Genomic DNA, 15,191 nt, shown 5'->3' on the forward strand with positions numbered 1-15,191 from the left:
AAGCCAATAAAGATGATGGTTAAAAAAAAAAAGGTTTTGAGTCAATTGGTAAAACTTGTTTATGAAGATATATTCAACTGGAAATTCATTTAGTCACATCTTCAAAAACAGTTCAGCTTCTGGCCCTTCGGTTGTCAGTGGGCTCAAACTTATGACTGCAGGTGACTGACGGGAGCTGAACGGATAAGAAAACCCAGATTTGTGAGCCCTGATCTATCATGGTTCGGTTAATTTGTTGCTAGTATTTGTACCGATGTGACTAAAGTGAACTCTGTTCTCCAGCACTCGGAATATCCTAGATGACTTCAGAGAGGCCTACTACTGGCTGAGGCAAAACACAGATGAGCACGCCAGAGTGATGTCATGGTGGGACTATGGCTATCAGATAGCAGGAATGGCAAACCGGACAACCTTGGTCGATAACAATACTTGGAACAACAGCCACATAGCCCTGGTAAGGGTGGAAACACCAGAATGTTTACATTGCAGTCAAGTAGGAAATTGTAAACGTCTGTTGATAGAGAGTATGATACTAAGGAAACACAGAGATGGAAAGAATATATTTTTTGCATTTATTAGAACTCAAGTATAAGGAGTTTTGGGGCTGGAAGGAGTCAATTTTGGTTTTGGAGTTTCCATTTTGCTTACTTGGAGTTTCCAAAACTTCACTTCCACTTCAGTTTCTCTTCTTTTCTTTGTGGGAGGATAGACAAAACCTAATGTAACCATTCCCCTCATGATTGGTGCTACAGCAGCTTACCTGGTACCACAACTTTTCTGGCACTGTCCAAATAGGGATCATTTCAGTTCAGCAGTGTCTTTGCTGACCAGAATTTTGAATGGCATGTGAAGACTGACCACATGAAACAACAAATTTTCAGGCATCTTGGAAATTAAAGAGAGTTGTCAATAGCAACGGAAGTGTTGCAGATTTGATGCGGTTCTGTCTTCTCAAATTTGCAGTTAGACAAAACATCTGTACATTTAATTTCGTCCACTTCTGAAGAGTAAGTTTAAGCTTTGTGCATGTGCTTGAAAAAGCAGGGTGGTAGCATTGCCTGTGGTTACAGGGGCGCCACCATGGGCAGCTTCAACTTTTTCAGAAACAAAAGAATGCGCTGTACTGTAGCTGGGTTGCAGTCTTCCTAGGTGCTGTGTAATGACTCATCATCACTCATCCCTCAGGGATGACATCAGTCATCGCTCAGTGGCTGTTTCTTCCCAGAAGACCTATGTCACGCCACATGGGCAGTGGGGGAAGGGCTTGAGGAACGTACTAGGATAGTTTCTTGTCCTGTGTCAGTAGTCAGTACAGCAGTTGGACCAGACCTGCAGACAAGCAGTGTTCAAAATCAATGAACTAATTGAGCTGTGCTTTGAGCGTACAAAGTCCTGAAAAAATGTGTGTTGGGGAAGGGGGAATCACATGTACGTGCTTTTGACAGGGGCAGGGAACTCAGGTCAGCCCAAAGCAAGCTTGGGAAATTGTACTGTTGGTGCTAACATCAGTCAGCAAGCCCTCCCAGGTACTCTGAGGCACTTTCTCTTAGGTTGGTTGTTGACCTGACAGTGTTGGTGTGTTTTGATGGACATTCAACTGTGATAACTTGATGGGCCTCCCTCTTCTACAAGGGGTAGGAGTGCAGGTGCTGGATCTAAACCAACAGATCCCTTCAGGACAAGGTGCATTATATGAACAGAGAGGCTGTGGAAGTCATCTGTATTGCATGAGCACAGTAACCAGATGCATTACAGGAGTTAGCAATGATGGCTTTTAACAGAGAAGTCTCTCCAGTATGACAGCTGGCGCTGCCAGGTTCCATTTCAGAATGAATACTCCTTAAAGGGGGACCCGAGCAATAAATGTGTGTTGTGGCGAATACCTGAACTGGTGCTCTAAACGAGGCATGCCCCAAAGATGTGTCCAGATAACGTCCTCCTGCACAGCAGTGGAAATCTGCCAGATACTTCACCTTGATGAGGACAATGGCCAAGAAGCTGAGGTTCTCAGTCTTTCTAAGAGATTGCTGTCTAAGCGTAGCGTTTTCTAATTACGTTTTGAACTGAACGTTACCAATTTGTATGCAATATTGTTTATATTGTAGTTACTCCCTTTTACTACAGCAATACATTATTATGCCTGAAGTAGAAGAGCTCCAATAGTAAACAAAACCACTGACCTAAGTGAATTCTTTAAGTGCGGGGAAGTGACTGTGGCAGAGGTTCTGGATACAGCTGTAAAAGTTTTTCAAGGCCAAAACTACATTATGCTTTTAACTCAAGGATGCCTCTGTTCTGACATTTTCTCTGCATAAATTTACCTTGAATTTAATGCTGAGGGTGCCTGCGTGCTGCTGAGTGCAATTCACTTATTAGTGAAGGACAGAGCTCAAGAAAAAAAACCGAGAAATTACTAACATTTCAAATAATTTATTCACTTTGGGCTGTGTCTAAAGCTCTAAAAATAATTCATAATTAGGTATTTTCTGCAATTCTAAGTTTTTGGCAATACAGCCACGACTTGAAAAATCTGTAGGTGCCACAAAAGGAAAACCCTTACTGCTATATTTTTATACTCAAAACACTCATTTCAACAGCAGCACTCCTCTTACAGAGAAGAAAATATTTCAGTTTAGGTTGGGCTTTTGAAGTTTCTAAATATTCACAATGGGTTTTCTTTATCTAGAATGAAAACGTGGGCTTTGGTTGGCAAGTGTGTATTCTTGGGCTTTGGTCTGTCAGGTCTGCAGACCTGTTTGGGCAGCTATGCTGGTATTTAAGATATTTTTGCTGTGATACAGGTGGGAAAGGCAATGTCATCAAATGAGTCAGCAGCATACGAGATCATGAGAAGCCTGGATGTGGATTATGTTTTGATTATTTTTGGTGGTGTGATTGGCTACTCTGGTGATGATATTAATAAGTTCTTGTGGATGGTGAGAATAGCAGAGGGGGAACATCCCAAAGATATTCGGGTAAGTGGAAACATACACAGGAAAACTGAGGCAGCTGAATACTGTATTTCTTTATGTTCATCTCTACTTTTTTTAAAAAAAACCTCAACTATGTCGTTGCTTTTCTGGTAGTGCTCATGACAGTGGAGGGAAATCTCTACTACTTAATGCAGTTTTATTTGAAAAATATGTTATGGGTTGTTTTCTTAGAACAGTAGGAGTGCAGAGGCCTGTAGCCCATTTTCTTTCAATATTTATGGTTTTGAAAGGTCAGTAACCTCAAAAGGTTCTCACTTTTTTGCATGATACTAAAGTATGGGATGTCTTTTGTAATTCTTGTGTGTGTGTGTCTCACTGTGCACCATCATACTTTAAAAAAGTAGGAGTGTTCAGACTGTTTAAATAGTTGGCATTACAGATTTCTTCAAACTCTGGAATAGTGGGAGACAAGTGTTAATATTGACTTATGTAGAGTTTAAGTTACTCAAACATCTCAGAGATTGCAGAAGTCTGTAGTAATATTTTCTTAAGCCTAACAAAACCTTCTAGATATTGGGCACAGGCTTAAGGGAGTAGCCTGCGTGCATAGTTTCATCTTGTACTGGAAATGAAAATGGCAGAAATGTTTTGTTTAAACACTGTGCACATATGAAGTTTATGGTAACACTGCAGACCTCATACATTAACAACATGGTGCTTTTCACCTTTCTGAAGAATAATTTTGATAGATGCCCAGCTAACTTTTGAGATCAGTTTTCCAGTAACTGCTTACTGTGAAGTGACAAAACTTGTACCAGCACAATCATATGGATTTAGGAAGCTTGGTCCACTGGGGTCTGGGTTACAAGCAGGTAGTCTGTAACTATTTTACCTTTAATGAGCACCATCATTTTCTGTTTCAAGACTTTAAATCAGCTTTTAAACTGTGAAGGTCAGTTTAGATTCTTTATGAAGTTTGTGGAGAAGGGAATGAGAAATGACCTTAAATAGGGGTTTAGTTTGTACTGACTCTTTGTATCTTGTTTTCTTTTTAAAGGAAAGTGATTACTTTACCCCTCAGGGAGAATTTCGGGTAGACAAGGCAGGTTCTCCAACTTTGCTGAACTGCCTAATGTATAAAATGTCCTATTACAGATTTGGAGAGATGCAGGTTAGTGCTACAGCTTCTACTGAATCTTAATTGAAATGTGAGAAAACAAATGTTATTTTGATGTATTTTCCATCTTCTAGATTGAGTGTTGCTTGTAATAGCAGAATCAGAGGTAAGAGTCAGCGCTACAAATCAAAACACACCTAGGCATGATCTACTGTGTAGCACCTTCAGAAAAAAGCAGTTCTGCTGCTGACACTTGTACTTAGCTTTTTGCTGTCCTTTACATTGCCCCAGACGAGCATCTTAATTCCACCATGCAGTGCGCTTGCTAAAGCATTAACTGTTACATTGTGGAGAGCTTTAGATTTGCTTTTTGTAATAGCAACCTGGAAGGGGAACTGTTAATTGACTAATATCTGTCAGGAACTACCTGATTACTATCCAGGTCACATCAGTGTATTAAACACTACTACACTTATATAATAAGGGCATAATTCTGAGAGTTGTCACTCCCTTTTGGGATCGTCAAGCAGACGTATGTAGCTAAGTCTGCCTTGTTTGCTTTTTTCTTTCCTGTTCTTCCCTCCTCCCCTGCCAAGGGCCCTTCATTCTGCTGTGTTAGCACGAGAATCCTTTATTCAGCTAAAATCGAGGCCAGTGGATCTTATTTGTAACACAAAGGGGTCAAATTTAACCAATAAACATGAACTATTTCTGACTTGTATGGAAAACGATGAAAGTGCAAATCACAGCACTATAGCAGAGAGAACACGAGGGAGCAGCTATGCTGACAAGCCACCACAGGCTGCCGCACCTCAGACTTTCCCTTGGGTAGTTTTATCTCTGAATGCAGACGTGGTATCTCTGCTGAGACGTTAAGTGCCATCTCCTACGACATCTGTAGGAGTCAGAATGAATTAGTCTCTTCTCAATTGTAAAAAGGAACTCAGAGGGTTTTCTGTGTCATGGTAACCAATGCAAGAGAAGTGTCCTTTGCTAGACCAGCTGAAAGCGTTGCCTTGTGGTCTGAAGTACCACACTTTGCACTGACGGGTGGTTTGGGTTTTGTCTCCAACTAATGTGCAACTTCAATTTTTATAGCTGGATTTTCGGACACCCCCAGGATTCGATCGTACACGCAATGCTGAGATAGGCAACAAGGACATTAAATTTAAACATCTGGAGGAAGCCTTTACCTCAGAGCACTGGCTTGTTAGAATATACAAGGTGAAACAACTAGACAACAGAGAGACGTTGGATCATAAACCTAGAGTAACCAACATTGTACCGAAACAGAAGTATTTGTCAAAGAAGGTGGGTTCTCAGTGAAGTAACTGAAAGGGGTCAGGAGCTGGCAGTTTATTTTTAAGTGAATCACATAGCTGGTGAATTATGTATTTCCACTAGCCAGAATGTTATGGATACTGTTCATGTTAGTGTCCAATATCAGACCTGCCTGCTGGTAATAATTGTTAATTTACTGTCTGCTTAACTTAAAAGCATGTGAAGACACAAGGCTAGATTTTTTTTAGGCAGAATGCTAACTGGAAATAGAGTGTGTCACTGGCTGTTACAACTCTTAAGTCTTCATGTAACTGGAAGTATAATCTCTGAAGTACATCAATTCATGTTTCAGTATCTATGGCTCACTAAGTAAATAATGTGGAAGTTGCTTTCTGACTTTGTTTGAAAGTAGTGATGCCTAGAAGTTTAAAAATGGCAATTTTGTATGAAATAAATTAAATATGAAACTTTTGTTGACGGAACTTTAGTGTCTGGCTGCTTACTGTTTGAAGTCATCTTCATGGTTTTAAGAGCATTAGCTGTGGTGTGCTACTTCAGCCTATTCAGAGATGTGTTACCAGGGGACTTGGGGAGCCTCTTAGCAGCCCTCTCTTTCACAACATCTGTTTGCTATATATTCAAATATATCTTGCAAAAGGAAATCCAGAATCCCGTCAGAAACAAATGTGTAACAAACTGAATTACTATAGGCAGCAAACTGACGCTGTCATGGAAATACAAGTAAAGAACGTTAGAGGGTAAAGGTGCTTACTTGTGTGATTTAATGGAAGTCCTCAAAGTAAGGTATCTGGGAGTTGCCACTGAAGCTAGACTTACCTTGGAGGGAAATTACTGGAATTTCCTGTGCCTATCATATACTTGCAGCATAACTTTCGATCTTAAGTGACAAGCAAGGCTGTATTTATTAATGATAGCTGCACTGACCCCACTTAAGCTGTGGATGTGTCAGTTTCTCTATCTAAAGGCAGGGTAAAAGTTGATGCAAATTCTGATCCATCACCAGCTCTTGCAGTACAAAACGGGCTCTACTTCCCAATAAGAAATCACAAAACCACCAAAGAGCGTGGGGTGAGTTCTTAAATGCATTCTGATGGCTCCTTAGTAGCCACAGTTTGCAGTTGATTCCTCACTGGAAATGCAGTCCATCTCCTATCACTCTGCCATATTAGGGATGTTATTGTTTGTATCGAAATCACTTTATAGAAGTGTTGTTGTTGTTGTTGTTACTAAAAAGAAAAAAGTTATATTTAATTGACATAATAGAGGCTGCTGGTAAGCACAGCAAAGTGCAGCAAGTGTGGGAGCTGTCTACTGTCTAATTTGTTGTGGCAGGCAATTTGTTGTGAATGTACAATTCTACCTGCCACATTTATACAACTTTGAAGTTAATATTACCCAAGACTAATATTAATGCTTCTCCCCGTTACTACCTTAAAAAAAATATCTAAAATATGCTGATAAAGACACATGAGCAGAAAGTGCTAACTAGCCTACAGACCAACAGCAGAGCACTAAAGACTAAAATGTGATTATTCAGTTTTTCTCTTAATTTTGAAAAATGCTGCATTGAGCAAATACGTCTTCTGTTATCTTGCTGACTTCTAAGAGAGTCAAATAGTGCAAAAGACACAAGAAGGTATTTCCGAACAAAACTAATGCTCTACACCACTTGCACTCCTCGGGCATATTAGAGCTTTATCGTGTAGGTTAATTAATTCTGCCTCAGCACAAGCTTTGAAAACAATTCTACTGATCTGGTAGATGGGGCTTGCAAAAGTACATCTTGTGCAAAAGCAAATATTGGGCATGAGTTAACAATCCCAACTTTAAAAATAATAACTGGATAATAGCTAGTTGAGGGTCTACCATTTAAGCTCTTTAAAATCAATCTAAAGATCAGGCATTGAAATGCACATCATTAAACCGCGGTCACAACTAAATCATTAACTAATACATTTTATTCTGTTTTTCTTTTTAGACCTCCAAAAGGAAGCGTGGCTACATTAAGAATAAACTAATTTTAAAGAAAGGCAAGAGACCCAACAGGAAGACAGTTTAAATACACTGTTCTGATTGCTAATACGAAGCAGTTGTCCTTGAGATAACCAGTCTTTGCCTTTAGCTCAAGTCATGTTTCACAGCAACATGAGGGTACAGAACCATCATTGGTCCAGATTATTGTACAAAATTTTCAGGCAATGTCTGATTAAAAATATTGGCTTATTGAGAACAGCTGTTTTAGATTTGTAATGTGAAGCAAGACAGAGCTGCTATCCAAGTCTAGCAGCAATTTTTTATTGGTACATATTATCCTTCAAATCTGTTGCGAATTTGGACTGACTGCACCAAAGAACCCTGTAATTTGGTCCTTGGCACATGCATACTTGTCAATCTTTTTTGGAAAACACTGTTCAGCTGAATAGCAGCAGCATGTAAACTGGAATGGTGAAATCTAAAAATGACTTGTTTTCAACAGTTAAGAGGAAGCAGAGCTCTCTGAAACTAAACTTTCAAAATAAGTTAGTCCCATGATTATTTTTCAATGGTTTCTTTCAGTGTCCTTTTACTCTTGCTGCAGGCTGGTTTTGATCTGGAGTGTAAGAAGCAAAGCTGCAGTTTTCACAAGAGAGGACAGGACAGATTAATTGGATGCTAATTTAGGTCAGACAAGCTGCTTTTGTTTAACACGGATTGCAGTGTTGCTGCCTTACACCGTCATTTCACAAAGTAGACAAGGCAAATCTCGCACACCGTAGATACAAGGGCTAAATTTGTATCCTCCTGCAAAATCTGAAACGACAGTAATGAATGCTACAGTTAACATACAACTGATCACCTGGTAGTGGCTGGTGCTTCAGCACAGAAATTAAATTACTTTAGGTAAATGTTTACATTGGTAAAACAAGTATAGCCTGTTTAATGGGGGCAAAAAAAAGGTTGACAGGTATACAAAACCCCTTTTCTGTGGCTATCGGAGTAGAGGATTTGCAGACCTCTTCCTGCCTCACTGCCTTTCTTGTGAGGGTAAAAGTTTTTCTGGAAATGTGTTTGTCTGCGTTTTTATTTAGAGTGCTTAAATCAACTGAAGGAATTCCTGCTATAGTGCTATTTGCTTTGTCTGTCTTTTATACTGGTTTTTTTTTTTTAAAAAAAACAAACACGTGGTGAAAACTGTCAGATTAAATGCACTAAAGTATAAATGGAGACTGAACATGTTCACTTTCCAGCTATAGGAAAACTTTATACAGACTTGAAAATTTTCTTTAATTAAAATGAAAGGGTTTTGCAGTTTGTTTTCCTGCCACAGGTTGTACCTTTTTATAGAAACAAAACTTGCATCAATAACTTGATGTAAATGCAGAATAGTATGTACCTTTCATGAAGAAAATGTAAATTTACAGTGTTCTGTGAGAATGTTACTGCTGACTTCTTTCCCAAGGTGTAGAATATTTTTTTGAGTTATGAACTCATTTTTGACTCGATGGTTTATACAGACCAATACTACAGCTGCAACATTTTCACAAAGATAATTAAATCTGGATTTCTGGCCCCTGTCGTTTGGAGATTTCATTTTATTTTGTTGCTTTAAAGCTCAATGCAGACCAGTTGTTGACTGTAGGGGAAAATAAAGTTAATTCAAGTTTTGTGTTAAGGGTGTTGTGTCAGTTTTATTGTGATTAACTTGTTGCTTATAGCCCTAGTGATAAATTACCACGTTAAGTCATTTGAACTCCAGCACGCTGATCTGCTGACCTCACGAAGTTGCTGTAAGGAAGCCACAGCAGCTACTTCACATCCACCAACGGTAGGGCCTCTGCTGTGATGGAAAAGGTGGCTGTAATATTTTCAGAGAACAGCAGCCATCTTTCCCAAACACACACACTTCTTGCAGTGAATCCTTCTGGCATCTGGAGAAGCTCAAGCTGTTACAGTTGCTTGCCCACAAGCCGAAGGGGCACCTCTGCGATGTGTGATTTCTGATACCTTGCTTTCTCCGAGCAAAGCTGCATCCTGGCCCCTCACCAGCGGTAAGAAAGAAGCCATCTAACAATTGGAAGGACAGCTGCTGGTCAGTCTGTGGTCTGGCAGTAACTCAGCCTTGTTTTAAAAAAGGAAATCAAAGGCTGCATTCCCATCTTTAGGTATCTTCACAGTTCTGTCAGATTTTTTTTTTTTGTTTTCCATCTTAGCTGACAGTGTTCTATTTAACAGAGCAGAAATAAGTGAATCCTGTCAAGCTTTACAGCATTTTTAAAGCTATGTGAAAGAAAAATAAGCTAACTCCAGGAATCTTAGCCAGCCTGGGCCTAAAGTTGCCTACCACTTACCTGAGCATTCTTAAATCTAACTTGACTTCAAAGCTTCTGCCAATGTTCTGCATTTAAAATGAAAAGTTGGAGTCATTAAGGCAGCCACACTGTAAGTTTGTTGTTTCTAAGAACTGGCAGGCACGGTATCACCTTTCTTGGTTCTGCAGGAATTTGCTTGCCAGGTGGGTTACCCGGTTCTCCACCTGCATCCTAGAATTACTCAGCTAAACTAACTTGTATCTCTTCTCTCTGAGAGCTAAACCATGCTTCTACCAGCAAAAAATATTAACATCTTGCATTGTTATCAAATATACCTTCCATATTAGTTTATTTCCTTAGCTACAGCCCTCCTTCTGTTGCTCTACAAGGGAAAATTTTGAAGCATAACTGCCCCAAAAAAGTAAAATCTGAAGTAAAAAAATACTTAAGCCCAGCTCTGGTCTTCAGTTGCTAAGGAACTAAAACTGCAAGTGCCTAGAAGCCACTATTGCCCAAGTTCTGTATCAGATAATCAGCACTGTGGAAGGCGGCGAGGGCAGACAATACTATTGGTAATCCCAGAAGAAATACTTTGACTTGCAGAAGTAATTCCGTAACGGGGGGGAGAAAAGTCATTAGTTAAATACCTCAATAGATCTACTCTTGAAAAAAGTGTTAAATATTATGACTCGGCCCTCTGTACATGTCAATCCCACTATGAGTAAAAACTGAAAATAAATCGTATTTAGCTATGACTAAAATTCAATAATGTCTTTAAACCAAATGTATAAACTGCTCCAAGACGTGGCCTTGAAGCAATGCACCAAAAGGCAAGGAACAGGCCTGGGTCATGTTTCCTGTCCTATTTACAGCCAGTGTTGTTTTCTGTTTTGCATAAAAAGGTGTTCTGGCATGGTATTTTCCAGCACTGTGGATGAGTGTTTAAAATAGACCAGAACTGTGTTATTTAACACTTGATAAATGTTGACAGGGACCCACAAAGCCTCTAAGCACCTTTTTCCTCCCCATGCAGGTGTCCAATGCTGCAGTAATTTAGAGTTGTATTTTAAGAGGTATCTAATCAAGAATCTGTTAGTGGCAAAGCTTAAATGAAGTATGATTTTCAGAAACAAGGGAACACCTTAACCTCTCTCCTTTTGGTTTGTCAAAATAAGGCCTATGTTCCCCAGCCTTTCCTAAGGCTGTGGTGCTGTCCAATGTAAACAGAAACTTACCTGTAGGGGCTCTGGCAGCATCAACAGGGCAGAAAAACCCCACCGGCAGCCAGGACTCAGCTGACAAGTCACCTCTGTCAGAACCATGCAAACGGCTCGCGGGTGCCCCGAGTGTCGCACACCGCTCCTGGACAGTGGAGTAACTGACACCACTTAACTAATGCTTCAGTGGAAAGAGAAAGGGCATCCCACTTCTAAATGAAACAAGTCTTTTATTCATGAGCATTGTTCTTTTAAATTCACAAATTATGAAAGGAAGGCAAATCAGAAGAGACTGCCAGAGCATCTTTTAAATGATAAAGGTATAAATTTTCTTTCTGAACATTTCTAATTTAAGAAAGAAAAAGGTTGCATAGGCTTTCTACAGGTATGCACAAAAAAAAGTTACGTACATGGAGGTTTTTACATTACAATTGAGAGTGTACATTGGCTACTCGAAAAGGAAAGTATTTACTTGCAAGTCCAAGACGGCTATCAGAACAACCTACAGAATAAGGCTTATGAATATTTACTTTTCAGTCCTGTAAAATATACTGAACACATAACTATCAGAAAAATAAAATGACACTTGTGAATCTTGTTCTGGAATCTCTCGCTGATGGGGTCTTTTCAGAAAGGACTATTTTTGTTTGCCTCTCCCAAGTTACTTTGGAAAAGAAGCAGTGGTAATGGCATCGGGATTCTTCACAGCATCAGAACAAAACAAAACATTAATGGGAGCACAAGTGGAATGGTCTTGGCATGCAGAAACAACCAACCATGCAGACAGAAAAAATCTTCAATAAGTTACAAGCATAAAATTATTCAAAAATCTCCTTAAAAGAACAGCTACGGCATCGCTGTAGCCCCGACAGTCATACCATCAAAGCTGAAAGAGGTCTACTCTTCCAGGAGCGCAGGCCTGCGTGCCTGACACAGAGGTTTTCAATGGCTATTTTTAGTGAGTGTGTGGCTTGTTCTTTGGTGTGTGAAAGTCGAAGTTCTGGGAGGATGTTCCACATGTTTAATTCTGCATTTTTGATTGTTCTTTGTGATTATATTACAAACTGTATGAATACTTCTAGTTACTTGTCAGACTAACCTCTAGAACAAGAGTGGATCCATTATAAAGTTAATTCTTGCAGGTGATAAAGCACACATTTCCTGATGATACTTGGTAGTAGTGATGACCATGACAGCATCATTTTGGTTTTGTTACAGAAAACACCAACTATTCCTAAAAAATAAGATTATTTTTTCCTTTAAAAAAAAGGTGTCAGTTACAAAACCAAGCTTGTACAGTCCACTTTTTTTTTAAAAAATAGGATTTAAATTATAACATGAATCTTTCTAATGTGCAAAAAAAGGACATACAAGCAGACAAAATAGCATTTAGGAGGAAAAAGGAGTCACACCTTCATTAAATAGGGAGCTGAAGTTCGGATGTAAAGATCTATGAAACACCGCGTCCAAGTGAACAACTACTGGCATGTTTCCCTCTGCACACATCTCCCTTTAGCCTTCTGAGTTGCTCAAGAGATTTTAACTTCTACCAAAAAAATAAAATGCACGAAGCACAAGAACAGAGATAAGCTGTGCTCTGACCTAAATATATCTGTGTAATACCTATAAAGCATAAGTTACTGTATTAAGAAAGCAGACAAAAGGCACAAAATCAATCAGTACTACAGAAAGGTAGGCATCCATGCTACGTAGGTTAGAAATAGAGTGGTTTCTTTATGGGGCACTGAGTTGAAGTCAGCACATTTTACATTTGCTTTTAGTCACAACTTCTCTCAAAAACATCTTCACTTTCAACAAAAACGAACCAAAAAGCAACAAAGCCTTAACACGCTTTTAGAATCCACTTTTAGTGTCACAGTGGTTACCTTACAAAGATTGAGCTACAGGACTGTTTACTTTTTTTTTTACTTCACAAAACAAATTATGTCCCATTTCATCTGTTTCATTAACAAAGTTATTCTCTCACTGTAATAATTTACTAAATTGTTACTCTTACGTCAGAAAATCATTCATCTGAGAAGGCTAGTTATATCATCTCTGTTCATCCAAATATTTCATCCAGAAGCAATCAACTGGGTCAAAAGCAAAAGTAGTGAAGAGACAGGTCTGCTTGGAGCCTCAATACGGAATTGAGGGCTCTGCCCGGAGGAGCCGTGGCCGGTTTCCCGGAGCGGTGCACAGAACGCGCCTCTCGGCTGGCGGGGAAGGCGCCCGCCCAGCCCAGCGGCCGCAGGGTCAGGGCTCCGGCCCGGCCTCACCGCGCAGCCCGGCCTCCTAGCCCGAACGCGGCAGCAGGGGTTTAGCTGCAAAAGGGTGCCTCGGGCACGGCCCAACCGCCGGCGATGCCTCTCACGTGGGGTGCAAGGCTGCGGCAAGGGCGAGCTGCAACACCACGGCTCCGTCTGCCAGAAGGGATTTAGCGGAACACGTAACCCAAAAGCACTGGTGTGACCGGCCGGAGAACGTTACACAGCAGGCTCGAAACTACCCGAGCAGCTGGCTCACTGCTGACCAGAGATCTATCCAACAGCTGGAAGCACCAACAAACAAAAAAGTGAGGACGCAAGGGGTTAGTGCGAACAACATTCTTGAGAAGGTATTGCTACTTCTTATAGGGTGGCAGAAAATTCACACTCGTAAGTGACAGGAAACATGCTCTTAAATCAGCATCCCGAAGAGCGAGCGCGCTGTCAGTGTATCATTCTTGTGTCAAAGTGAGTTACTCAATGACTGTTTAGACAGAATGACTGCCATTAAGAGACACGTCACATTTTAAGTGCAAAACATTTTTGGCAAAAGTGAAAAATAGAAAAACCTTAACCAGTACTAATAAAAAAGTATTTTCTTAAATACTAGCGTAGGGCCTGATCCTGCAAGCACACAACTCGGGAAACCCCAGCTGAGTCCAGCTGGAGTTCTATGCCCTAAAACTTAGAGGAAAAGGTCTTTAAATCATTGTTAGTGTTTATACTTGTTTATGTGTAGTGTAAATAATACACACACAAACACATACACACTGCATGTATATATGTGTGTATAGATGGACGTGTGCGTGTGTGTTTGCGTATCCATACACACAAAATGGCTCCTGAATAAACTTGAGCTTGTGGTTATTTTGAGATGCATCATTCACAGTATATAGCTTCTCATTTGTATCTTCTGATAACAGGACCTATTCAGTGACATCTTGAAGTTATATACTGTATCATTTGAATGCCTTTAAGGTAAAGTTATGAGGCAACTGCTCTATCCCGTCAATGGGTCTTCCAGAGAGGATTCAAGTATAGCCAACCATCGCCCTGCAAGAAAATTAGGGAGAGTTTATAAACAACATTTATACACACTGGATCTGTGTATGTCCATATAAAAGCTAAAATAATACAAATCAACATAAGAAACCATCTCTGTCATCTGAAAAGTCTGTGCTTAATGAACATACAGGTAATCTGGGCTGGAGGGAAAAAATTACAAGGGGGAAGAGAAGCAATGGGAAGAGACAACAGATGAACTGCTGGTTTAAATACCTGCACATACTGGCTAACATAACAACATAGTCACACAGTAATTCCCTCAGTCAGTCTTACTTCCCTCTTCCCTCTAAGAAAGGGCAAAGACAAACTTAGTAAAATCTGTTTCATTTCAAGCAGATGGAACCCAAGACTGTGTTTAAGATGTCCACACTTACTTACACTGGCCAAATATCCCTAAATGGTGTTCACTTTAATATGTTGAGATCAAGATTAGTGGGGGATGTGAGTACACAGCATTTTCAAACGACGGTGTGGATTTTAAGGTAAAAAACACAGCTTTAAAGTGCCTAACATAAGGTACCAAAAATTCAGGTTGAACTAAATCAAACTGAAGGAAAATGAACACATTTACAAAACAGACATGGAAAAATCCATTGCTCTTCTTTAAGAGCCAGACTCTGGCAAAAACAGAATTTAAAACAATCAGAGGTATATAACAACACTAGCCCATGGTAAGAACCGCAGACGAATTCATCTGCCCCAGCATCCTCCTGTATGTAGAAACATGCTATAGGGTCTTTAACACAAGACACTGAAAGTACCTCTTTGGCAAAATATTTTGGTTTCCAGGCCGTTGTAAGAGCCACACGTTGCCTCTCCTCTGCTCGCTGTCTCTCTTCAAGGCGGTGCTTGTGTTCTGTTGCTGCATCAATATTCCCTTCTTTCAGAGAATTGGTGACGTGTTGCCAAAGGCGCCTGTGTGACGAAGGAGCACAGGCGACAGAGTGAGACAATTCTGCCGCAGCCGAGTGCCTGGCTAGACAACAGGACGGCGAGAGGCA

The 15,191-nt window shown here is 40.2% G+C and overlaps 2 protein-coding genes across 4 annotated transcripts in view; one reads left to right on the forward strand and one right to left on the reverse strand.

Moving 5' to 3' along the window:
- Nucleotides 1–9,004, forward strand: part of STT3B (STT3 oligosaccharyltransferase complex catalytic subunit B) — a 52,472-nt gene extending 43,468 nt beyond the window's left edge. The window contains exons 12-16 of one of the 2 annotated variants that reach the window (XM_074839302.1): nt 283–454; nt 2,802–2,975; nt 3,991–4,104; nt 5,149–5,361; nt 7,331–9,004. In XM_074839302.1, coding sequence (XP_074695403.1) covers nt 283–454; nt 2,802–2,975; nt 3,991–4,104; nt 5,149–5,361; nt 7,331–7,411 — 754 coding nt within the window. In that variant the 3' untranslated portion in view covers nt 7,412–9,004. The remainder of the gene's footprint in view (nt 1–282; nt 455–2,801; nt 2,976–3,990; nt 4,105–5,148; nt 5,362–7,330) is intronic. The other variant, XM_074839310.1, reaches the window with a different exon arrangement.
- Nucleotides 9,005–11,068: 2,064 nt separating this feature from the next.
- Nucleotides 11,069–15,191, reverse strand: part of OSBPL10 (oxysterol binding protein like 10) — a 120,028-nt gene continuing 115,905 nt past the window's right edge. For both annotated transcript variants that reach the window (XM_074839323.1, XM_074839332.1), the window contains exons 11-12: nt 14,952–15,105; nt 11,069–14,178 (exon numbers count right to left, since the gene is read on the reverse strand). In XM_074839323.1, the coding sequence (XP_074695424.1) occupies nt 14,134–14,178; nt 14,952–15,105 (199 nt within the window). In that variant the 3' untranslated portion in view covers nt 11,069–14,133. The remainder of the gene's footprint in view (nt 14,179–14,951; nt 15,106–15,191) is intronic.

This window comes from Strix aluco, chromosome 1 (assembly GCF_031877795.1).
Source record: "Strix aluco isolate bStrAlu1 chromosome 1, bStrAlu1.hap1, whole genome shotgun sequence".
Classification (NCBI taxonomy): domain Eukaryota; kingdom Metazoa; phylum Chordata; class Aves; order Strigiformes; family Strigidae; genus Strix; species Strix aluco.